The 26,111-nt window shown below is 37.9% G+C and overlaps 1 protein-coding gene across 17 annotated transcripts in view; it reads left to right on the top strand.

Moving 5' to 3' along the window:
* Positions 1 to 26,111, top strand: part of MYBPC1 (myosin binding protein C1) — a 378,023-nt gene that overhangs the window by 266,990 nt on the left and 84,922 nt on the right. For 14 of the 17 annotated variants that reach the window (XM_044087759.1, XM_044087760.1, XM_044087761.1 and 11 more), the window contains 4 exons: positions 17,005 to 17,073; positions 17,157 to 17,591; positions 23,581 to 23,745; positions 24,432 to 24,520. In XM_044087759.1, coding sequence (XP_043943694.1) covers positions 17,005 to 17,073; positions 17,157 to 17,591; positions 23,581 to 23,745; positions 24,432 to 24,520 — 758 coding nt within the window. The remainder of the gene's footprint in view (positions 1 to 17,004; positions 17,074 to 17,156; positions 17,592 to 23,580; positions 23,746 to 24,431; positions 24,521 to 26,111) is intronic. The other 3 variants (XM_044087757.1, XM_044087771.1, XM_044087772.1) reach the window with 3 other exon arrangements.

Below are 26,111 nucleotides of genomic sequence, written 5' to 3'. Positions count from 1 at the left end.
AAATGTGAACATAACTAAAACAATAAAATAAGCAAACTATAAAATAGAAGTAAGTGTCTCTCTGCTTAAATCTCAGTGCAACGTTTGTACAAATATAGGAACACGAGCTTTAGTCATGTGATATTTTGTCAATACCTGAAGTGTGATGCATGTTTTAGTGAAGTCATTGACTGTCAACACTTCACTGCAGTCTGTTGGCTTGTCATACATGGTGTTCTTCCATATGAAAAGTTCCGTTGACTGCAGAATAAATAATATTCATATTCTAGCTCAACGACATTGCACCAGTCTCTAAAAAGACCACAGGCAAGAATCTCTTCTGGCTTTAACTCTCTAAATAATTTAAGCAAGAGTGCAACACTTGTTCTGCCCAACAGTCACCACTGTCCATCCCATTTTACTCAAGGAGAGAATTCTTAAAAAGAATTCTGATCTTTCCATGGGTACTGTTATTTATAATTGCTAATACAATGGTTCTGTCAGTATAAACATACAGGAGAGAAAAATATAGTCAGAGTTACAGAATAAATCCCAGTACTACATTTCATTCCAAATAACATGATTATAATAATCATAGATCTTGATGTTCATGCAGACCCTTCTTTAAGAACTACGTAATAGATACATCTAGTGATCCTTTTGCTTACTCCTGTGTTATCTGACGCATCCACTGCCTGCTCCTGAAAAATAAGTATAATTTTTTACTTGATATGAACTTCTTGCATTGTATTTTACTATATGCTGTTATTTTTGAACTGTATTTTACTGTATTTTTACTGTTTCCTGCACTTTCAGCTTATCATCATTAGCGGACCGGAATTCCACTGTGGCGACCCCTAACCGGGAAAAGCCGAAATACACAAACAAATAGACTTGGCTCAGAATTGCTGGACTCAGTCTGTTTTTACAGTTTCTGAACACTAATCTAGCTTTCCTCCACAAAAGAGGGCCTACCCTACATCCTAGCGAGAGTAGAGTGTAGTTAAGGACCTATTTGAGTGGTGATTGTTTGCCCAGGGCCCAGTCTAGTGTGCTACTATTGGTTAGAGTGTTTAAAATCAGTTTAATTTCATTGCTGCTTGGGTTTGTGTGGTGTGCACCACCCACATAACTGCACACTACCACACAGTGGAGGATACCATTGGCGGTTATAGCTGCAAACATTTAGATAGATAACTTTCCCTTAATCAACTGCTTGTGCTCCATCAGAGGTTTCTCACTGTTGTGCTTTACTGCCTGATTAGACACCCAGCTGAGCCTCAGAGGTTCCTCCACAAGTCTTACCCATTAAGTCCCTCGCAGTTTAGAACTTTTTCTTGTCCCTTAGCCATACCTGTCCTTCTAGTCCCATCCCTGTTACTGATTGCAGTACTTCACCTAGCATCAAGAATGGACAATTTCCCACCATTTCTCCAGCCAACCTGATCAACATGGGCATCCTGAAGCAAGGTGGCAGCTGCCTCATGTACATCAACAATCCACTTCTCCTAATTCACACAAATTCAATATGTGACAGATGCATCTATATTAAGAATCTAGAATCTCAGCTCTCTTGGTCACAAATCAGTATATCAGATACTAAGCAGGTTGTCAGCTCACACACTTCACCTCCTGCACTCTCCATGCGTACAACACTTAAAACTATATATGCAGAGGTTCTCACTAGAAGCCTTCCTAATGATCAGAGATCTCTCAAACATAAACACACTTCACTTAATACATTCTCAGCAAATAACAGTACACATACAAATGCACGCACCAGTGTCTCACCAAACACAGCCCTAAGGCAAAACACAAAATCAAATGTTTTAGTCATAGGTGACTCCATTGTGAGACACAAAGATGTCCCACTCAGCAGGTTGGATAAGGAAAAGATCACAGTCAGCTGTGTGTTATGTGCCAACATCCACCACATCACAAATGCACTTAAGTCTCTTAACAACCAGCACTGTTATGACTCTGTCATAATCCATGTTGGTGTGAACGACTTGCGGCATAGCTCACTGGACTATATGAAGAGAGACATGACTGAGCTCTCTGATTATGTGTCCCAGGCGGGTATGTCCCTAGCCTTAAGCAGCATTCTACCTTCACCTAGGATGATGCCTCAATACAGGAAAAAATGATTGACTTCAACAATTGTCTTAGTTTCTGGTGTCATTCTAAGGGGATCCAGTACCTGTCAGCCTGGGATGATATGGTTGATAGACCACAATGCTTTGCCAGAGATGGTCTCCACCTGTCACCTCTAGGCTTTCAGCTACTTGCTAAGGCTCTTGTCTCTCCCGGTGCCTTTTTTAGGCAATGTCACAAAAACATTTCTGACATAAAAATATCCTCAAAAACACAACATTGAGGTTATGTTGCTAAACACTAGGAGTCTAAAATCTGAAACTGCACTCACTGGAAGCTCTCCTCACCTTGGAAGATATCTGTGCAGTCACAGAGACAGAGACCTGATTCAAGGCAACTGTGAGTACTGATTCAAGGCCACTGAGAGTACCCCAGCCATACCAGGATATAATGTCTTCCACACGTTCAGAATACAAAATGAACACATGAAAACTAATGGAGGAGGAGTATCAATATTCATCAAAGACAAATACACTTCCAGTTTGGTTAAACAGAATGATTCCCTAGAGTTACTCCATGTGCAAATAACTATAAGAAAGACCCCTCTCCAAGTTATCATCAGCTATAGATCCCCCTCCATGAACCATGATATCCACACTGCCTACTTGGAACTACTTGAGTCGCTCAAAATACAACCAAACACCCTGGTTAAAAGTGACTTTTACTACCTGTCCATAGATTGGGTAAATTATACATGTACAAACACACTATCCCAAAGGCTCTTAGACTTCATTAACTCAAATGCCTTGGAGAATATAGTTGGCATCCCCACAAGGGGCCCAAACATTTTAGATTTGGTACTCACCAACATGGTAGAACAGTGCACCACCACAAGTGTGTAGTCCTCCACGGTGAAGTCTGATCATAAATCAGTCTCTTTCGAAGTAACAATAGTATCGGTCCCCAGGAGAAATTCGACTAAAAGATTACCCCCAGGAGAAATTAGACTAAAACATTTCTCCACAGCCAGCTACAGACTCTTACAAGAAGGCATTAATAGCTTCATAGTTCCTGTCCCCACTGATGACAAGGACACCTATACTGGAACATATACCAATGCATTGTATAAACATCTATACAACTCTATTGACTCAGCCATTCCTAATAGGATCAAAGTAAGATCCTCAAGAAAAAACAAGTCTGCCTGGTGAACATAAAACAGGTTATACAATAAGAGAAGAAATTGCTGTCTAAGAGCAAGAAGGAACAAGCTGGGAATTGGAAACACACCCTTCTCAGCTTGAACAAGCAAATAAGACATCTGGTAAAGTTCTCTAAAGCTAACGACAAATCTAGATTACCATCTATAGCTAAGCATAATGATAAGGCATTCTTTAGCTGCATCTGAAACCTTAAAGGAAAAGCCAAGATTTGTGCTGAATTGGTAGTGAATGATGCCACATATACTGAATCAGTGGAAATAGCCAACCTGCTACCAGACAAGTTCAGTGAAAACTTCTCCCCCTGTCACCACCACATATACCCCAAAACATTCCTACCACCAACTCTCCACCTAGTATCTTTAAAGAGCAGGTCTTAACCAGTCTCTCCAAGGGCAAAATCACAGCCTCTATGGGACCTGATGACATCCCGGAGTTAGCAACACCATTGGGTACTCTTTTCCACTACAGCCTAAGCACTGGTTTTGTCCCTGCTGAATGGAAAACAGCCATCATCATCCCATTAGACAAAGGGGGTGTGTCCACTGACCCTGGAAACTATAGACTCATTAGGCTAACCAGCCTTATCTACAAGGCCATGGAGAGAATCATCATTGACATTATCAACAAGGATATAGGAGACCTTTAAACAATTGAACTGACCCAGTCTGGTTTTGTTAAAGGGAGATTCTGCATATTGAACCTGGTGGACTTCTTTGAAACTGTCACCAAAGCCCTGAACAAAGGCAAATCTGTGCATACAGTCTCCCTACACTTAGCCAAGGCCTTTAACACAATCCCCCACACAGGGATCATTGAAAAACTCACCCAGCTGGGGGCAAACCCATAAACTATCAGCTGGTTTGCAATCTGGCTAGCTAACAGAACACATACAGTCAAAATAGGGGACTCCTCCTTCACCAGCAAACCCGTTACCAGTGGCGTTCCACAGGGATCGGTGCTGGGGCTCCTATTGTTTAGAATCTACTTCTCAGAAGTACAGGCAAAAACAAAAGGTCTGTGGCTGACAAAGTTTGCTGATGACTGCACCCCCCACATCCCCTGCAAATTATATATGCCACCTCTGAAATCACCCTACAGTGAGAAAAAGGGTAGATTTCCCAATCCTCACTGTACTGTGATCTGCATTCAAAATATATAGCTAGTTTGATGTTCTAAGTTCCGAACTTATCCAATCTCGCTGTTGTAAACATTCGTTTATCTCGTCTTGGTTATTTAAATTTTTAAATTTTACTGTTCTGTTAATTCGATGAACTAAAGTAGGTCTATATATATATATAGAAGTACTTCAAATGATCTAAACAGCATAATATCAACAGGCAAATGATTGATAACCAAATTTCTAAACTGCAAAATTTCTAAACACAAAATATCGACAAAATGAAAGTTATACTGGGAAGGGTTTATGTCCATTCCTCACTGTTATGCAGTGCTGGTATATATAATTAGCAGAGGGTATGAGGTGTGCAGGGGGAGCTTCCACTCCCCTGCAAAAACATAGAAAAATGTGATAAAATATAATCATATAGAAAACTATTGAAAAATCTGAGTATCGAACCACATTTTGTCAATGTTTTTGCAGGGGTGCAAGCCCCTCTGCACCCTTCGTGTGAGGGGTTGCACCCCCCACACTGTATGCTAAAGCGGTAAGCAAGAACAAGAACTGAAGCCTTGAACACTGAACGTGATATTGTTCTTAAAACCTTGACAATGTTGCTCCCCTTGTTGCAATTTTTACATGGAACTCTCCCAACTACCAACTAGCATGACTTATAGCAAAGGTAACTGCCCTACTGTGACAACAGACAGACTTCAGTTTCTGTATTAGATTTCATGACAGACGTAGACAAGGAATAATTTAAGGGCAGGAAAGAAAGGGATTCATGAGGCTTGACCTACACTGCCTTGCATAGTTCACTTCAGCAAAGTAAGCTGTTTTTCTGCACAATTACTATCTCACTGTCTACAAATGTACTTTTTTTTTGCTGTCAAATGACTCTATGAACCTAGGAACCTGTTGACATGGACTCAAGTAACTCACTAAAATATTCATCCATCCCTTTTACTGCTATAGTGATAATATCACTTTGCCCTTCATCAACAATTCCCTAAACATTATTTACTAGCTGATGTCTGAAATCTCCTGTCCATTGTGCATGTTCATACCTGCAATCATCATATTTACAACTGTGTAGTCTTTGTGTATATATGTGCGGTTTGTACATTTCAGGATGCAGCTAAAATAATCACTTATATCATCAAGCTCAGTCTGCTAGCCTGTAATGTAACAGCTCAGCAGTGATAAATACATTAAGATAGTACATTAAGCTCTCTGGCAATTTGCTGAACAAGTACAGCTTGTCAGATGTCATGATGGAGTCACTTCTGAAACAGTGTCAGACCTGCTATATCATTTCTGAATTGTTTCCATCAAAAGTAAAAACTGAGTCTAAGGGCTGGAGTCAGGGACGTGTGAGTAAGAAATTTTCAAAAGAGCATTTGACAGATATCCAGAGACAGCCAGGTCAAAAGGACAAGAGACGCTTAATATTCCCTACTCTCACTAGTGCCAGATCTGTATTAGAGAAGAAAGCACCTTACAAAGCTTCAGTACTATGTGCGAACAACTACAAAAATTCCTTTTCATTGCCATCCAGAATAAGTGATTATTTAATTCTGGCACGGATTTAGTATTTTGACCTTCAAATGGCAGAGCCTTACAGATAAATACAAACAAAATACACAGAATTTTTGAAGTATCTCTCCCTCTTTATAAATTATTTGTGTATTATGTTTCCAGCAGAATTAAAAAAACACTGAGTTCTAAATACTTTCTCTCTCCCTGTCCCCTCTCAGTATATATATATATATATATATATATATATATATATATATATATAGAGAGAGAGAGAGAGGGGGGGGGTATATTTGTGTTTACTTTGTAACAAGTCTGCTTTATAATTTGAAAGTAGATGTCTACTGTGCACAACAGCATTCTAGAACCCTCATGGTATAATGCATTGTCTGTACTGATTGCGCCTGTACTGCTGTTATGCCAAGGAATAATATTTGCATTATTTGATGAACTCTCGGTTAATGTGTCAACATTACCTGCATAAAAACAACCTTTTGTTAGAATTTTATACCTTCTCACCAAGTTCCAGAAGTGCTTTACTGTTCAGATCAAGGGTATAAATAGGCATACTCACGATACTGAAATCAGTACATATTTCTCAGCATCTCTCTGAAACCTGATAATTCAAAGAGCACAGAATCTTTAGAATTGACTAAAATGGGTGTCTACTGTATAGAACTATATACAGCATGCTTACCAGATAAGAATGACCCTCTAAAGATATTTTTTCTATAAATGCCAACAGTTTAAAACAATATAGTCCCTTCAGAAATATATAGGGGCAACATTTTAAAAACTGAGTACATTTCTAAAATGATAGCTGGATAGTGGAGGAGAGAAACATGAGGTTTTGAGTACAACATATGAATTTCTGGCTATGCCCCAGGTTAGAATTTCAAAGTATCAGAAACTTCTGGAAGATATTTTCAGATATAAAGTATTGCATCCTAGGATTTTTGCCCTCTTCTGTGGGGACTGGAGGACTTCTATTTGTGGGAACCAGAAATTAAGTTCCCCTGCACGTAGGTAGTTGCACGGCAAAAATCCAAACTAAGCCAAAGAAAACAAAGCCAGCAACAAGTGAGCCATGTGAAAATAAGTAGTTTATTTAAAAACTACTAAGACTACATTTCATGCTTATACAAAACAGACCGGTTTCGGCCAATATGAATCCTGGCCTTCTTCAGTGTATTACAACAAGCATAATGAAAGTCAAGTCTTATATAATAAGTGAAAACAAATCATTGGTTGACAATTACATATTTAATTAGTAAACTCATGAATATTTATGTATGAATAGACCATATAGACCTTAACAAATATGTAACATAAATAATATTTTTTGGAGTTCAATCATAAATATTCATTAAGTCCTGGGTTAAATAAAGCCCCAAGTTTAGTGATCCATTTTTTCTCCCTAGCATCAAGTTTTTTGTGCCAGCCAGATTTGTGAGTTCGATCACCAATAAGTTTATCTATGATGGTAAAATGGAATTGAGCTGTTGGATGTGTAAGTGTGTGTTTGTATAAAGCATTGGTGGTTCTTTTGCATTTAATATCACTTAGGTGTTCAGACATACGTAACCTGAATGGTCTTGAAGTCTGACCTATATAAAATGCATGGCAACTACAACAAGCCATATAAATAGCCCAGTCTGTATTACAATTAGCAAAAAATTGAATATCAAAAACAGTACTGGTGTTTCTACTAGTAAATTCCTTAGACTTCAGAATATGTTTACAATTAACACAGTGTCCACAGGGAAAACATCCAATCAATCTGTCGCCCAAAATAGTGGTTTGATATGACATGGGTAGACTGGACTCAGAATGATGTTTATAATGGTTGAAATATCCCGCTAGATTTTTTTCCTTTACGAAAAGAAAAAGAACATGTGTTAGGAATAAATGGTTGAATCTTACTGTCAGCTTTAAGTATGTTCCAATTATCTTTGATAATATTCATGAATTTGTTGGTATTCCTGCCAAACGTGGTGGTAAACCGTAGTATATTAGAAGATGAAGATTTCTTTTTATAAGTCAATAAGTTTTCTCTATCCAAACCCCAGGCATGATTCTGGGCCATAGTAACATATCCTGAGCTGTAGCCTCTATTCATAAATCTGTAGTGTAAATCATGAGCATGTTGTTTGAAACTAACATCATCTGAACAGTTACGTCTTATTCTAAGGAATTGTGATTTTGGAATGTTTTTGGCTATATGTTTTGGATGAAAGCTGGAGGCATGGAGTAAAGTATTATATTGGGGGAACTTCCTATAAACTTCAGTTTTAAGGGTATCATCCTCATTCTTGGTGACCAGAAATCCATTACGTTTCTGGATGTTCTGGTCACCAAGAATGAGGATGATACCCTTAAAACTGAAGTTTATAGGAAGTTCCCCCAATATAATACTTTACTCCATGCCTCCAGCTTTCATCCAAAACATATAGCCAAAAACATTCCAAAATCACAATTCCTTAGAATAAGACGTAACTGTTCAGATGATGTTAGTTTCAAACATCATGCTCATGATTTACACTACAGATTTATGAATAGAGGCTACAGCTCAGGATATGTTACTATGGCCCAGAATCATGCCTGGGGTTTGGATAGAGAAAACTTATTGGCATATAAAAAGAAATCTTCATCTTCTAATATACTACGGTTTACCACCATGTTTGGCAGGAATACCAACAAATTCATGAATATTATCAAAGATAATTGGAACATACTTAAAGCTGACAGTAAGATTCAACCATTTATTCCTAACACATGTTCTTTTTCTTTTCGTAAAGGAAAAAATCTAGCGGGATATTTCAATCATTATAAACATCATTCTGAGTCCAGTCTACCCATGTCATATCAAACCACTATTTTGGGCGACAGATTGATTGGATGTTTTCCCTGTGGACACTGTGTTAATTGTAAACATATTCTGAAGTCTAAGGAATTTACTAGTAGAAACACCAGTACTGTTTTTGATATTCGATTTTTTGCTAATTGTAATACAGACTGGGCTATTTATATGGCTTGTTGTAGTTGCCATGCATTTTATATAGGTCAGACTTCAAGACCATTCAGGTTACGTATGTCTGAACACCTAAGTGATATTAAATGCAAAAGAACCACCAATGCTTTATACAAACACACACTTACACATCCAACAGCTCAATTCCATTTTACCATCATAGATAAACTTATTGGTGATCGAACTCACAAATCTGGCTGGCACAAAAAACTTGATGCTAGGGAGAAAAAATGGATCACTAAACTTGGGGCTTTATTTAACCCAGGACTTAATGAATATTTATGATTGAACTCCAAAAAATATTATTTATGTTACATATTTGTTAAGGTCTATATGGTCTATTCATACATAAATATTCATGAGTTTACTAATTAAATATGTAATTGTCAACCAATGATTTGTTTTCACTTATTATATAAGACTTGACTTTCATTATGCTTGTTGTAATACACTGAAGAAGGCCAGGATTCATATTGGCCGAAACCGGTCTGTTTTGTATAAGCATGAAATGTAGTCTTAGTAGTTTTTAAATAAACTACTTATTTTCACATGGCTCACTTGTTGCTGGCTTTGTTTTCTTTAACCAGAAATTAAACTAATAACATCTCAAGATCATGTCTCAAAATCTGTTTTATGCCATTAAAAATGTTGACAGAAATATTTTAAATTGTATTTGTAATTATGTGTACATTCATTTATGGTTTAAAAAGAAACAGATTTGTTTACTAGTCAAAAGGGTAGCCTGTCATATTTTATACCACTTTGCCAAAGTTATTCTTGTAACTTTTCCAAACTAAACAGAAACAACGTTCTGGAAACAAATGCTAGTACATGTTTGTGAAGTATTTGCTTGTGGCTGAGCATGCAGATATTTGCTTTCTGACAGTTAAGTGGTCACAAAACCTGCCATTTGTACTAGAAAACACTTTTAAATACCTTTAAATTTGCACATTGAACAGTGACATGGGTACACATGCAGTTATTGAAAGGAAACAAACAATTTTAAGGATTTATCATGAACTTCATGCATTATACATATACATTTTCCTTTTTAACAATTATCTTTCCTCCAACATTACATAAATTGCTGAATTCCTGCCTTGCCTTAAATTTCACTCCTCCCCCTTCTCCACCTGATCATTCTACACATATTGTCCCCAAAACGTCCATTTATTATTATGTAATTTGCTTCTTCCCTATTCTAAAGACCCCACCTTCAGTTATTTTATCTCCTTTACAATATCCAGCACTTTGTTTACATTTTATTTCCACTTTCTAGTAATTGCTTTTTGGCAGTCAACAGCACTAAACCTTAAAAATAAAAAAATATATATTATTAAATTTAGCAAGGCCTTATTTTATCTCCTTTACAATATCCATCACTTTGTTTATATTTGGTTTAGATTTTTATTTCCACTTTCTAGTAATTGCTTTTTGGCAGTCAACAGCACTAAACTTTAAAAATAAAAAAATATATATTATTAAACTTAGCAAGGCCTTGCTATGTCTTGTATCCCATCTTCAAAGAATCATTTCCTTAGTTACAATAGTTTGCTTCCTCGATACTTTTGACAAGATATTCTGCCAACTCATTACACCCCCCCCCAAAAAAAAACATGTTCCCAATTACGTTTCTCTTTCCCATCATACTTGCAACAGTTGCTGTCTACCTGAGGAAGAATTCTCTGAAGTCTGCTTGGGGTATAAAAATACCCATGCAAACCCTTCCGTGTACAAATCATAAACCGTCTGGACTTTGTTGCATACTTCCAAGCCAGAAAGATGTCCCTGCACTGCTCCTTTTGCCTTTCCAGTCTCTCTTCCCAATATTTTCTAGCCTCTTCTGACTGATTCTTACAGTTATCATGTAATACATTATATATCCTTGTAATTGTCTCTTTTACTTGCAGCTTCCATGCTAGACTCAACTAAAAATGAACCAGAGCCAGTCTTTGAAAACTTCCCTATCCCTTTGTCTTTGGCTATACTCTGATATCAATTCCTGATAGGGAAGGCAGTCTCTAACCCACAGTCTAAACTTCTGCTTAGCCTTATCCCACTCTTGTTACTTTTTCCACTCTACTTATTTGCTTTGGATACCTTGGTTTCCCTGCAATTTTTTTTCCAGTAGATTCCAGTCATCTTGTTACTTATTTTCTATACCCTGCAGTCATCTGTTTTGGTAAAATCTCCTTTCTCCAATCCCATGATGGCTTAGGTCTTAGAATATGCTCTGTCACTTTATAAATATAGTCCCAGGAATGGAAGACATCCCTGATCAGTATCAGCAAGAAACTACGATCCCTCATAAAATCATCCAAGGCGGGTTTCGAAAGAAAAATTGCCAAGGACTCCAAAGATAACCACAAGGCATTCTTTAGCCATGTCAAGAATCTAAGTGGTTATGCTCAGATCTGCTCGGAGTTAGTGCAGAATGGTACAAAATACACTGAACCGACTGATATTGCCAACATCCTGGCAGACAGATTCAGCACAAACTTCACCCCCCACTCACCCCCAAAAGGGCCCATAACCATACCAGAAAAATGTAGAGCTCCTGAAATCACAGACACTCAGGTTAAAACAGCCCTCTCCAAAGCCAAAAACACAGCATCAATGGGACCGGATGGTGTCCCAGGCTGCATCCTACACGAGTTCAAAGACGAACTAACCCCTCACCTAAACACACTGTTCAAACTCAGCCTCTCCACAGATTACATATCCATAGAGTGGCGCACAGCAATGGTTATTTCATTCCACAAAGGTGAAGCCACAACAGACCCTGGGAACTATCGCCCCATAAGCCTGACTAGTTTGGTCTGCAAGGCTATGGAGTGCAACATCATGGAACTCATTAACAGAGACATTGGGAACCTCCAAACACTGGACCCTACCCAGTTCGGCTTTGTTAAGGGCAGATCATGCCTCCTAAACCTGGTGGACATCTTTGAGACAGTTACCAAGGCTATAAATGAGGGAAAGGTGGTATACACAGCCTACCTAGACCTCGCAAAGGCCTTTGACACCATTTCCCATTCTGGTATTATAGACAAGCTCACAAGCCTAAACCCCTATGTCACAAGATGGGTTGCCAGCTGGCTCAAGGACAGAACCCGCATGGTAAGAGTTGCAGGAGCTAGGTCTGACTCTAAACCGGTTACAAGTGGTGTTCCCCAGGGCTCAGTCGGCATATACTTCTCAGAGGTGCAGACAAGCACAGGAGGACTATGTCTGACCAAGTTCACAGATGACTGCAAACTAGGGGCTATAATTGACTCTCCGGCTGACACAGACATCCTCCAAAAGGGTCTCACTGAGATGGACACCTGGTGTCAAAATCATGGCCTCAAGCTAAATGCCAAAAACTGCATGCATAGTCATCCCCTTTGGAAAAAACAAAGTACCCACAAACTACCACATAGGTGGTAGTTCCCTAAATACGGAAGATGTAATAAGGGATCTAGGGACCCAAGTAGATAGTAAACTCTCCTTTGATAATCACATTAGCAAAATGGTTAGAAAATCCTTCTACGTGGCATACCTTATCACAAAAGGGTTCGCATCCAGATCAAAAGAGGTCATTGTGCCCCACTACTCATTGCTCATCAGACCCATCATAGAGTACAATGCCCCATTTGGGATGTATCTTGCAAGACACCTGCAACAGCTGGAAAGACCACAGAAGTACCTCACCAACAGGATTACTGGCCTCAAACAGATGCCCTATGCAGCTCGACTGAAGAAACTCCAGCTGTACTTGGTTGCATACCGCCTACTCAGAGGTGATCTCTGCCTGACATACAAGGCCATGTCCAATGCAGAACTGATGAACATGCTCCACCTAAAAAAAATCATATCCCCTCGAGCCACATGCTCTAGGGATCTAAACCTCACCACAACAATAAATAGGACGTGCTGGAGGGATAGATTCCTGTACAGAGACTTCCAATACTTTGGAACAAGATTCCAATCTATATTAGGCAGACTCCTCGCTAACACTCTTCAAGAGAAACCTTGACGAGTAGACGGGGAAACAGAAAGTTTACCCCGGGGATCACTTCAGTGGCTCTGCTGGACAGAGGCACAGGGAACTAATCTAAGGGGGCGGCGAAAGCCAACACATTCTGGCTAGGCTTATAAATGCCTTTGGGTAGATAGCCTAGTACCTACCTATGAACCTATGGTTGTGTGTCATTCTCTTTAAGGATTTGCATTCAAAATCCTTCTCTCTCCCTCTCTCTCTTTATTTCTTGACCCCCCCATTTCATCATCATCATGTCTTTCCACTGTGATTGGTAACCCTCTACTTTTGTAATGGATATGAGCCTTAACTTATAGCACTAAAGTACTCCTTCAAATCAGGCATTCCTAAAACACTTTGCCTTGTGTGAAAAGCAACTTATCTCACTTAATTATTTCTTTCTTCTCCTCCCAAATACATTCCTTCAACTTTTTATTAATGATTGTCCAAAACTTCTCCACTGGTTGATAAAGATATGCCTGCCCTGTATATAAAACTAAAGGTACTACAGACATTTTCACTTCTATTATGTTACTGTCTGAATCTGTAATCAAGAGCCTCCAGCTTATCAGGTTTTTCTGTTACCTTTTGGTTAGTCTTTTCTCAAATATCTTTAGCTGCTATAACAGAATACTTTTTAATGTGTGTGCTACTAAACCTTAACAAAGGATTCATTTGAAGGGTCTTGCAGCATGTGTTGTAAGCCAGATCAAATAACCCATGAAGAGGCAACCTGTGCCAGTGGTGTAGGGGGATAAAGCCCTGACTATGACCAGATGGCCTGAGTTCAAATAGTGGCTCAAGCATCTAACAATACAGAAGGGAGAATGTGCATGCCCATCATGGGGTGGTGCATGTGCATGCTTGGACACACACCTTCACAGAGGCTGGGGACATGCGGGGGTGTGCCCACAGGGGTGGGGGGACAGAACTATAGCTGAGTCACCATAGAGATGTAGATGATGCACCAATCTCTTTGCATACCTTTCCCCTCGAACGGTGCAGGTGTGTGCAGGGGGCAGGTCCTCAAGAGACATGCACTCCTCTGCAACAAATCTAGTAGTGAATAAGGCTGGTTCAATAGACCCAGTAGATGAGGAGTGGATCTGGGGATAGCTGATAGTCAGTAGTGGGGAGCCAAGCATGCAAAAAAAAAAAAAAAACTATACTGTGAAGGATATGCAATCCATCCATGGGTATGTTACTCACTAAACAAAGGAATTGTATCCTGAGTAACAGTTTAAAATGGCTGAATGTAGTTCAGACACAGTCTTGTTTGCTATGTAAGCTGTGGGCAGCAAAAAGCTCCAAATTATTAAAATTGCTCCCTCTTCAACCTCTGAAAGCACAGATAGGGTCTTGTGCATGTTTGTGGAGGTGGGAACATCAGGGGTTTGAGGTGGTAAAGAGAGTTATATCTCAGAATGTGTGGCAGAATGATAATCAGGAAAATGATGACATGTAGAGATCAGAAATGAGTCTTTACAATGACTGGCCATCAGGCAAAACAGGTATCACTTTATTATTTAAATAATGATGTGGGACATGACAATCGTGAAGGCAGCATGTGGCTTAACTTTGAAGTAACAGTGAGAAGATAGAGAGAGTGGAAAGGGCTTAATTTGAAACAACAATAGCTAAAAATCTGATAATGTAGAGAGGAGGGAGAAATGTGTTGTAATATTTAAATCATGACATGGAAGATGGCAAGACATATAATGTTACCTGGCATAATGGCTAAGGTCTTAACCTCACACAAACAAGTTACAGGGTTTGATTCTGACCTCTGGTTATTGGCTAGGCTTATAGTAGTCAGCAGTCTGATAAACCTAGTATTTACCTACGGAAGTTAATAGGTGGCTGGGTGGCTTAATTAAAAACAATGATTAAGTATATGACATCAGGAGACAGGAGGGGAGCAGGTTGTTTTAAAACAGCTTTTAATTATCCAGACACAACTGAGTCAAAAGAACAAGAGGTGTTTAATATTTCCATGCCTCAGTGGTACTGGATCTGCTGCACATAAGACAGTTTATTGGAAACATTAGGTATTGTATGCAAACATATTAAAATAAATAATTTTCATTGCCATTAAAAGTAAATTACCATTTACTGCTGGCATTTACTCAATAGTTTGGCCTTTAGATGACACAGCCTTACAAATAAATGTAAAACTATAGACAGTTTAGTGGTGTAACAGTCTCCGACACTGCATGGAACTCCCACCTACTCAACAAATAATGTATCAGAATGTGGCCTTGGGGAAGGGCAGAACTATTTGTGGTTATACAACAGTGCCTCAGCTTCCAAACTATGCATTCCAGATTGTGTAGTAAACATGGTAGAATAGCAAAAGCCTCTCCTATTGCACCAAGTCAACCATGTTTAATTACTTTCAGAACACTGCATGCCACAGACCTTAACATTTCGTGGCCATATCACAATTACCTGCACAATGCAAAGTTATTTGTTTGTGAAATGATATTTGATTATATACTAATTTCTCCAAGTCTTTTGGGTTTCTAATACTATGATGGGAATAGATCCCATTCCTAAGTCAAAGTATGATTAACATTCATGAAATTAGTATTGTTTTAATCGTTAATGTTAGCCACAAAGTGCTCTTTGCACCACCTGCACTGTGCCCAGTAAAGACTCCTTCTGTAATTCATATGGAGTTCCATGTGTCAGTAACATAGCTATCTACAATTGCAAATTCTTTTTTTATAAGACCCATTGTCCTATGACAACTGGAACTGAATGGGTATCCTTCTTCTGCATTTCCCTAGCTTCTGCCTGTAAATCCTGGTATTTTATGACTTTGTGTCTCCCTGTATACAAGACACTGTTGTCACTGAGTGTAGCTATTTCAATTTCAGTGATTAATGCTACTTTTGTCTTCTTTTGATGGGCTATTACATCTGGTTTTCTTGCATCTATTTTTTGAATTGTTGGTAATGAGTGATCCCATGTAATATAAGCTTCATCATTTTCTGTAATGCTTTGTGGCTCATGTTTCCAATGTTTTTCAGCTACTTCTGTATTGTAATGTTTGCATGATCTCCAATGCAACAATCTTGCCACATTATACCTTTCAGTATATAGTCCTTCAGCCATTAGTATATCACAACCAGCAACAAGATGTACAACTGTTTTCAATTCTGTTTTACAAAACCTGTATTTGTCTGTTTCTCCTACATGTTCAATGGACCTTGTAAACCAATGTGTGCATTTGATTACATGTCTTTGCCGGGTCCAGGCAACTAGGCAGCGAGACAATTCCCTGCAATACATTTTGGCTGGGGACACATGGCTGAAGTGACATTCAGCTGCAGAGAAATATGGCTGTTTGCAAATTCCCTGTGGGCAAAGAGAAGAATGTGTTGTCATACCTACAACTTCAATAACCAAATTCACAGGGGGAAAACAAACAGCCATATTTCTCTGCAGCTGAATGTCACTTCAGCCATGTGTCCCCAGCCAAAATATTTCACAGGGAAATGTCTCACTGCCTAGGCGCCTGAACCCGTCTTTGCCAATTGATGTATGTGGAGTTTTTCAAGTCTGCATGCTGTTGTCCTGTATTAAGTGTTTGATCCAAGCTTGACTGAATTTTCACTGGTATTGTTTCCTGTATTTGCAGTTTCTTTGTGTTTGTATTGATGTGTGACTATATGTGTTATGTAGAACTTCTGAAAGTAAATGTTTGCATGTAAATCAATGTCTCCATTTTTAAGAAATTCATAACATTTTCAGCATTGTGCTTGTTTTCTGTGTAAAATTCTTGTTAAAGTGTACACGATACAAATGCTCTCTCAGGCAGGCTGCATTCAAGCCTGTACTTAAGACTGTTTGGTCAGCTTCTGTACCTTTACTTCAGCATTCTTATGGATGCCTTTGGAATTAAACATCAAACAGATCTGCTGTTCTTTTTATATGAGGTACCTAAGACATGGATAAACTGAAAACAGTACTGGCATTAACCTATTTCTCCTCTTTTAAGCTTGGACTCCCATAATCACAGATGCAGCGCAGTTCAGAAATTTAGGAGCACTGACAGATTCGAATGAAGGTATTTGTGAAGGACTTGAATATCCTGTGTCATTTATTGTTTGTTATTACCTGTACTCACCTGACCTCTCCTCACCATTTCAGCAGCAAAACTCACTGACAGTAACGTGGATAAGTCAGCTGAGGTGGATGCATCAGCTGCAGTGCAGCCAGGTACAGTCGCAGCTCCTCCCTCTTCAGGAAAAACAACCCCGACTAAGGATGCATCTGTGGCCTCAGAAACTAAAGAAGTCCCAGACTCCTCAAAGGCAGGAGGAGAAAGTGCAGCTCAGAAAGGGAAAGCGCTCACTGGCAAGCAGGACAAACCTGTTCTCCCTGGCAAAGTGGAAAATATTACACCAGCAGGGATAGCAGGGGGGCAGCCAGTGAGCCAAACTGAGCAAGCTAAGGCCACAGCAGAGCCTACACTATCAAAAGATATTCAAATCACACAAGATAACAGAGGTGTGGATGCAGCCAGCGAGCAGAAAGAAAGCAAAGATGCAGTGACTACACCAACTGAAGTTGCTAGACCGTCAGGTACAATAAAGTCATTTACAATAATGTTTATCAGGAAAAAAAAAACTATATCATATTAAAAGCAGCATCAATGATAGTAAATGTAATAGAAGTCATAGTAGAAATAGTAGTAAATAGTAATAGTAGTGGCAGTAAATATCAATAACGACAGCATTTATTAAAGTAACAATAGTAATACTAATAGCAGAATGTAATTTAATTTAGTAAAACTACACCCATATGAAGAATACAGTGCTGAAAAGTAACAGGTTTCTACATGACAAGGCACTTCGTCAAAGGAACTGCGTTTCAGTATGAATGATACAGGTGGCACAATCATGGAATGAGCTGGTCTCATGTCACAATTGTCAGTATACTGAATTCTGACTTTAATAGCTTTACATCAAGCTATTTCATATATATATATATATATATATATATATATATATATATATATATATATATATATATATATATATATATATATATATATAATATATATGTGTGTTTGTGTGCATATATATACTGCTTTTGAAATTCTGGGTTTTGTTCAGAAGTGGAATTCACACACACACACCAAAATCTCCACAGCTCCTTCCTTCCTTAATGCCTGTGTTCTCCTTCAGCCACCACTTCTTTTAGTGGCCAGCTGTCTCTGTTTCTCACAGTGGAGATGCTCAGCATTGATGGACATCTAAGGTTCTGTTACTCATCACCCCCCCCCACACACACACTCCACAGCGTTGAGCATCGTAATGTATCAGTGATACAACAAACTCTGTTAACATAGACAGATCATATTCTTAACCCACCCTCTACAGCTATGTAAAGATGTCCAGAGCAAGTTGTTGATGCCATGTCTGACCTTACCTACTCTTTCTGGTATAGTTTGCTACAAGAAAAGTGCTTTGATCCAGAAATGAGTACCTGATTCATGCAGGGGAGAATCATTAGTAGACCACACCACTGGGCACATCACACCCTTTAAAATGCACTTCCGTATCGAAGCATCCACACTCAGTGGTAACTTTTTGTTTTCTTTTCTGCCTCTATTAAAGGAAAAATCAGTATGATCTCATAATCAGGGGGCAGAGCTGTGAACCTGAAGACCAAGGTTTGAATTTCTGTTTGTGTCCCATAACCAGCACTTATTTTGTGACCCTTGAAAGTCACTTAACCTTTTTGTATTTAACCCCTTCCATAACTTTTAACTAATCTGTGTCTGATGTATATCCTTTTGCTCTCCCTCAATAGTGTTGTTTTCAACATGGATCCCATCCTGTACTGCTGAACTAAAAGTGTTTTTTGAAAGCTTTTTGTGTGATAGGAGTTGTAGACATCATATGCCACCCTTCTTTTGTGCTAGCAGTTTGCAGCTTGCATTGAAGAACATCATAGAAAACAGATGAGACATGACTTTGTTTTCATTACGTCAAATGATTTCTCTGTGCCTGTGTTGTGTTAGATGTGCTCTGAGAGTAACAATAATTTTCCAGTTGTATTAAAATGTTCCATCTGTGTTCCTTGTCAAGAAGTATTCCAGTTTCATGCTAAATGTTTACGATGAGTTCAAGTGAAACTTGATGTAATTATTGTCTGATACAATGTTTATCTGAGCAGCCCAGCTCGTCACAATATTTCTGCTCTTTGCTGTACTTGCTCAATGATCCTTCCTTCTTTTAGAACGATTAATTCCAGGAACACAAAGGAAAAGTACAGTATAACAAAACAGTGAAACAGCAACGTTAACATCACTACACCAACTCCAACAGTATTGTGTCTTTTGGCTTTTCCCGGTTAGGGGTCGCCACAGCGGAACTCCGGTCCGTTAATGATTGGTAGTGGATTTTTACGTACCAGGTTACCAGCCCTGATGCACAACCTTCAATGAAGACATGCCCCATTCACGTATGCCTCCACACAGAAGATGCTCTAGCTGAGAATCGAATAGGACAAAGTCTTGCTATGAGGAGACTCCAAAAGTATTATTTTACAAAAATTCAAACAAAAAAATTAACAAATTTTAGCATCTTTTAAACATTTACTTTTCAAACTATAAATTCATGTAACTTACTTGTAATATAAATGAATATTTATAAAATGTAATTAATGCAATTGTACATTATTTACTATCAAGGTGTGTTGCTACCAGCTTTTTAGTACATCAGATGTAAACATATGTCAACACAAATCAGGGATAACGCTTCACAATCTATATAAGAAATCAGAGATGTTAAACTTAAACTGTGGTCAACGTAACAGTTTAGCTTTACAAAGCACATCTTGCATCACACTGTAATGTAGAAAGATTGGAATCATAGTTTTAGCAGTAAGGTTTTAATCATCCTGTACTAAGCAACACATTTTGATAACAGAAAATTTGATAACATTTGACCATGATATAATGATCTTCTATCTGTTAACCTCTTTTTGATACCCTTTGTATAATCAGTGAAAAATTATGGCTTTATGTGGTATGTTCCATTTCACATCATACAAAAAGACTGTAATTGCACTTTAAGAGTAGCATTTCCATTTAGCCATATTTACTTAAAGCATCATTAAAATTATTTGGGTCTATATCACTTCAGCGAATATTTACTTTGTCAAATCGCTTTTCATTGAATCCACATTGTTGAAACCTCTTTTCATCAAATGGCTGTTTCATTGAACTTTTTTACAGGGAAAAGCAATGGCCAGCTAACCTAGTGTCCATCACTAAATTCTAAAAATTTAAACCCACCCAATTGAGGGACTTTGCCCCACACACACCCACACCTCCCCTAACTAAATATACCAACTATTAGATTGCACTACAGTGGGGAAAAGGGCAAATTCCTGATGATGCCAACCACTGTTTTTCCCTGTGAAAAAGTTTGATGAAATGGCCATTCCATGAAGAGAGGTTTCGACAATATGGGTTTGACGAATAGCAATTCGACAAAGTAAGTATTTGCTTAAATGATATAGACCCAATTATTTAACTAGTGATGTTATACCCTGAAACTCCAGTTATCCTATGCAGCTCCCACCCTGCCAATACACCCCCCACTTGAGATATTACAATTAGATGTAGTATCAGCCATTATTAGCATTCGTCTGCATTACCCATAGTGTGAAATGTAATATTGTGAGCATTTATAGCAAGTATCCATTTCCTTTTCTTGAGCCTGCATTACCAAATAACTGTGAGACAAATAGGATGTCATGTGCACCTCATGAGAAGGAACCTGATTTGACATGATGGGATGCCCTTCCTATGTCTTGTCATTTAATTTCACACAGATGCTCACTGAAGTATGGCATTTGAATCCATAGCAACGAGGTACTTGGTGCAAAGAAACTGTAACTTCATAAAATTCATATCATGTAAACTTCATTTGTTTCAATATCAGTAAAGCTTCAACAGACTCTATATTATCATGGTCACTATGTTCATTTCCATGCAGCATTTGATAATCTCAGTCATGCAGTGTATGATCATTGTTAAACAGTTTACCTTTCCATGTATCAGGTCATAATCTTGGTCATACACAACACAGTAATGCATACATAGGTTATACAAATGTTAAGTGTCATACATGCAGCTGGTTTGCACTAAGACCCTTACTCCCTCACTCATTCTTAAGAACACAGCTGCATGCTTTCATTTCTTGATTATTGTAATGTGTTTGCCATTATTAGCTACAATATAATGCAAATGATAATTCATGTCAGTTTTGTGTCTGCTTTAGAATGACTTAGCTGGACACAGTTGCATCAATACGAACTTTGTATTCCCTTGTGCAGCTCTTGTTTGTTATGTGTTCTTTCATTCCCCTACCACTTCATGATTGGGAATATTGTTCCTTTACCATAACTACTGCAGTACACACACAAAGACTTATGGGAGATATATATATATATATATATATATATATATATATATATATATATATATATAAAGAGAGAGATAAAGTGAGGGGGATGTATTTCAAGTATCATATACTTTAACAAAAACGCAAATTATTATACAAATACTAATTTATCAGTATACATTAATAGCTGGAGTTTTCTCCCTGATCTCAGCTGAAAAAAAATCCCCTTTCCCAGATGGACTTCCAAAGTCAACAAAATGTAATAAACAAATGTATACATGCATAACATATATGTACACACACACACACACACACACACACCCACACACACACACACACACACACACACACACACACACACACACACACACACACACACACACACACACACACACGCACACACACACACACATACACACATAGAAAACATGTTTGGGGTCTTTCAGCATATATTCAGGTAATCTAATAAGTAATATGACAATTTACTGAAACAGTGTTTTTCAAAAGAAATATAGTATTCCTCATGGCAGCCAGAATCCCAGAGTTTGTATTTTCTGGGAGGAAGGTTATACAAATGAATTTTGTTCACTTGGAAAAGTATGCAATTTCCAAAAATCACAGCTTTTGACCAGACAAAATATTTGTTATTGTATTCTGATCTAAATGTATGGTGTTCACATGATTTTTTTTTACTTTGTTAACCGAATAAATGAAATGATCTTTCTCTAGCCCCATTCAACAATGACAGTGGCCACAATGGAAAGGATAAAATGGAAACCTGCTCCAAATTATATATATATATATATACACAACACTATATAGTCAGTCAACCTGCATGTTTTTGAGTTGCAAAAGAATACCTCTGTACCTGACTGAGAAAAGTTCTCTATTATATTTTTCCAAAACAATAAGACAAGCCACAAGAACAAAAGGGATGAAACTTCCTCACATATGTAAACCACTTTTAGTGCCACAATAACTTCTCCAAGAAGACGACTTTTATTCAGAACTGGAAGGTCTCTGGTGCTGAATTTTGTGTTGGGTCACGGGCTGCAATTCATACACTGGGGCCTGGCAAGTTATCTGTGCCTTTTTGACTTACAATACTGATGTGCCCAGACAAAACCCATACAGTTTAAAGAGGAAGATGCAATGCCTGACAGAAAAAGTAATCATAGATCAGGACTGAAACCCGCACCATGAGCTGTAAAGCAGAAATCTGACCACTAAGCTTCCAGGAATCCATAGTACTTTAATAGCGATATAAGTGAAACTCCAGAAATTTGCTCAGTGGCCAACTATGAGCACCACAAATAAACTAAAACGTATCTTGTTAGTACTCACAGCAAGACGTTTATATAGCTTCTGTCGAGATGAAAACAAACTCTAAAATATGAAGGTATTGTTGTTTTCAATTATCAGTAATGAAAACATTGTTTCAGTAGCAGATAGTTGCTTGAAGCTAGCCCTCTGTAATGCGTTTTAAAATATAGGTGCGAGCCAGAAGTTTAAATTAAGTTCATACCTTCACAAATCATTTTCCTTTTACTATGTTCACTCACCCCAACTATTCATAGAAACAGCCTGGAACTAAGTATCAAAGTTAATTCACTTTAGCAATATTGGGGATGATTTGACTGTTTGGTATAAAAACAGTTAGCAAAAGAAGAAATTATACAATTTTAAATGCCTACATTAAGTATCTTGCCCCTTGGTTTTATTCAATACATTTCTTTATCGTCCTGATCCATAAGGAACATAATATGATGGAATGCAAATATGTTATTTATGTGCTGAATTGTTACTCTAGTGTACATCCATCTCTGCATGGGAACAGAAAATCACAGTTTTTTCAGTCTGTCTCATCAAAACAAATGTTACAGAAAGCTTGCACCCATACAGACTAGCAACTAGAAGGTATGGGCAGTGCATTATCTATAGTAATTACATACTGGGTGAGGTAATAATGCAAGCAAAGAAAGACTGTTAAATTATAGGCCATACTAAGTATGTTTGTAGTGAATCTATGCAGCACATTGTTTCAATACTCTGCTGTAGCAAAATCTGATAAAGCATCAGTTTGATGTTTCTCATTTCAGTAATTGCAAGTCTGTTCTACTACATTTTATTTTTCTTTGTTGTTTTTAATGTAGAGAGGTGGACTGTAGCTAATCCTGATCTGACAGATAAGACACGATTCACTATTCCTAATCTGCCTACTGGTGCAAAAATTTTTGTGAGAGTTAAAGCAGTGAACGCAGCTGGTGCAAGTTCGCCCAGACTCCATCCTCAGCCGATTTTAGTCAAGGAAGTTGTAGGTAAGCAACATATTTTGTACTTGATAGTTGCAGTCATGATTTGCCACAATAGAAAAATTGTTTTGTTACCATTTATTCAGCTGTCTACAATAATTTAATTAGCCAAAATCCAGCAAAAATCATAAATGTCTTGTGGCGTAAAATGTTAACTTAATAAGTGCAACTGTTATATTATGGTGGTGGGGGGTCTATATTAGCTTATCGAAAGCTGATAATATCAAATGCTAGTTGATCAACCACAAAAGCTTGAACAACCAAAATAGCGAAGACATGGAACAGCGATTATTTTCCCAGGGAAAAGAATCGCTCGGCTGTTGTAGGGAGTTTGCAATTTCCTCCACTGTGGTGTGATCTTGGAGATGGTATATTTAAGTAGGGGAGGTGTGGGGGGCACAGCCCCTCATATCGGGGGGGGGTGAAGCCCCCCAATTTATTTTTATTTATTTATTTTTTTGCAGAACAGCGATTTTTTTCCCTAAGAAAAAAAATCGCTGTTACGTGTCTTTACTATTTTGGTTGTTCGACCTTTTGTCGTTGATCAACTAACATTTGATATTATCAGCTTTCGATAAGCTCATATAGACCCTACATCGGGATATAATCAGAGCAGAATATTACTGAACTAACAAATCATTTTTTAAAGTGCAGAAGGGTTATAACATTGTCATACTGATCATTCATTTTAGAACCACCAAAGATTCGTCTTCCAAGACATCTCAAGCAAACGTATATTCGAAGGGTTGGAGAAACTGTGAATCTTGTTATACCTTTCCAGGTACTTTATTATTTATAGTCCCTTAAAATACTCATTTCAGCAAACAATGTTTGTTAAGTTCATATCTTTTACATACAAATAGACAAATATTTAACAGGAATCATACAAATCATTCTAAAGTAGCAAGAAAGGATGGAAAGCCTTCAGACTCATCTTGATATCTCCTCATTAGAAACAATTTACATGTGATGTACAAACATGTGTCAATTTAAATTATTCCCAGAAAAGTCTGATGTGGGCTTTAACTCTAGCACCATATGCAAACATGACAAGTTGTCAGAACTGAAACACTACCTTAAATGAAATGGTTTGGGTATATCTCATATAAAGCAGTATTTTAGGAATTCCTTAACTTAAAGTCTGTACTCATCATGCGTTATAAAACAGGTATGACCAATGCATAAAAAAATTGTTATTGTAAATGTATGCAGGGAATTAAAATACCTTTTAAAGAATTATAAAGTAAGAAAGTTTTACTTTTCCTAGACTCTAGCTATTCCAATTTTTATAACTGTTGGGATTAAGCACAGGTAAGAGAAAGATAAAGCCAGTATTACTGTCCAGAAAACAGGAAGCCCAAAGTTTGTCATGTATAGTGTAGGTTGTTGCAGAAAGACTGCAGGATTCCTCTAGTCGACATTCAAGCATGAAAACAGGAAGAAGGAGAATTTTATTTTTGTTTTCTACCTTTTGTTGTTTCTATAAATTTGTGGTACCTTAGAACTGGTATACAGGGAATGACAGTGTGGGGAATTACCTCCTCTTTGAGAGCTGCAGCGAGACTTACCCTTTACAAGAACGAATTGTCTACTAGTGTTGTGTGATATTTGTAGTGTTGCTGTTTGGGTATACAGAATATTGAGACTTTAGATTTTTTTTTCTGAGATTAACATCATGTTGACTAAACAAAATATGAATAATTGTGAAAGTTAAGGAGAATTACAACTGTTTGAAATCAGAGTTAACCAAACAAAAAAGCAGTAAGAAAACAAGGCTTAAAATAAATGCACAAGAAACTGAAAAAAAGAGAGAGAGAGTGAGAAGAAAAAGAAAACATCTACAAAGGTAGTAGGGCTTTACCACCCACTCAGTTTCTCTTCCCTGTTAATAATAAACCCAGTACCATTATTTTGATTTGTTCAGAGAGAGAGTTTACATTAAAAAAACTCTCCAGTACCCTACCTGACATTAGCTCAATGTCTGTAAAATCTCACACGCAACATAGCTCCATAAAAATGTTTCCTAATATACAGCTTCATATTCTGCAATGTACTGTGTGACCACAGGATTGCTTCTACTTCTACTTTCATGCAGTTACTTCTGCTCCGGCAAACAGCACCCTTCAAAGTCTTTTGTTTTATCCAGTCCATCCTTCTCTTACAATCCCGTTCAATCAGCTGAGATTCATGAACTGTGGCTCACAGACTTCCATGATAACCAGATCGTGCACCCTGCTTATCATTCAGGGACTACTAATGACATATATGACATTTACCTGATAAGCAGGATGATGCAGAGGGTTGGAGTTTCAGCATTCACCCAAGAGTTAGAATACAAACTCAGCAATGGTAAATGCTTCCAGTTCGTTTAT

Source organism: Protopterus annectens, chromosome 11.part0 (genome assembly GCF_019279795.1).
Source record: "Protopterus annectens isolate FY-2018-M chromosome 11.part0, PAN1.0, whole genome shotgun sequence".
In the NCBI taxonomy this organism is placed as follows: Eukaryota; Metazoa; Chordata; order Ceratodontiformes; family Protopteridae; genus Protopterus; species Protopterus annectens.
This window is presented reverse-complemented; position numbering and strand designations above follow the sequence as displayed.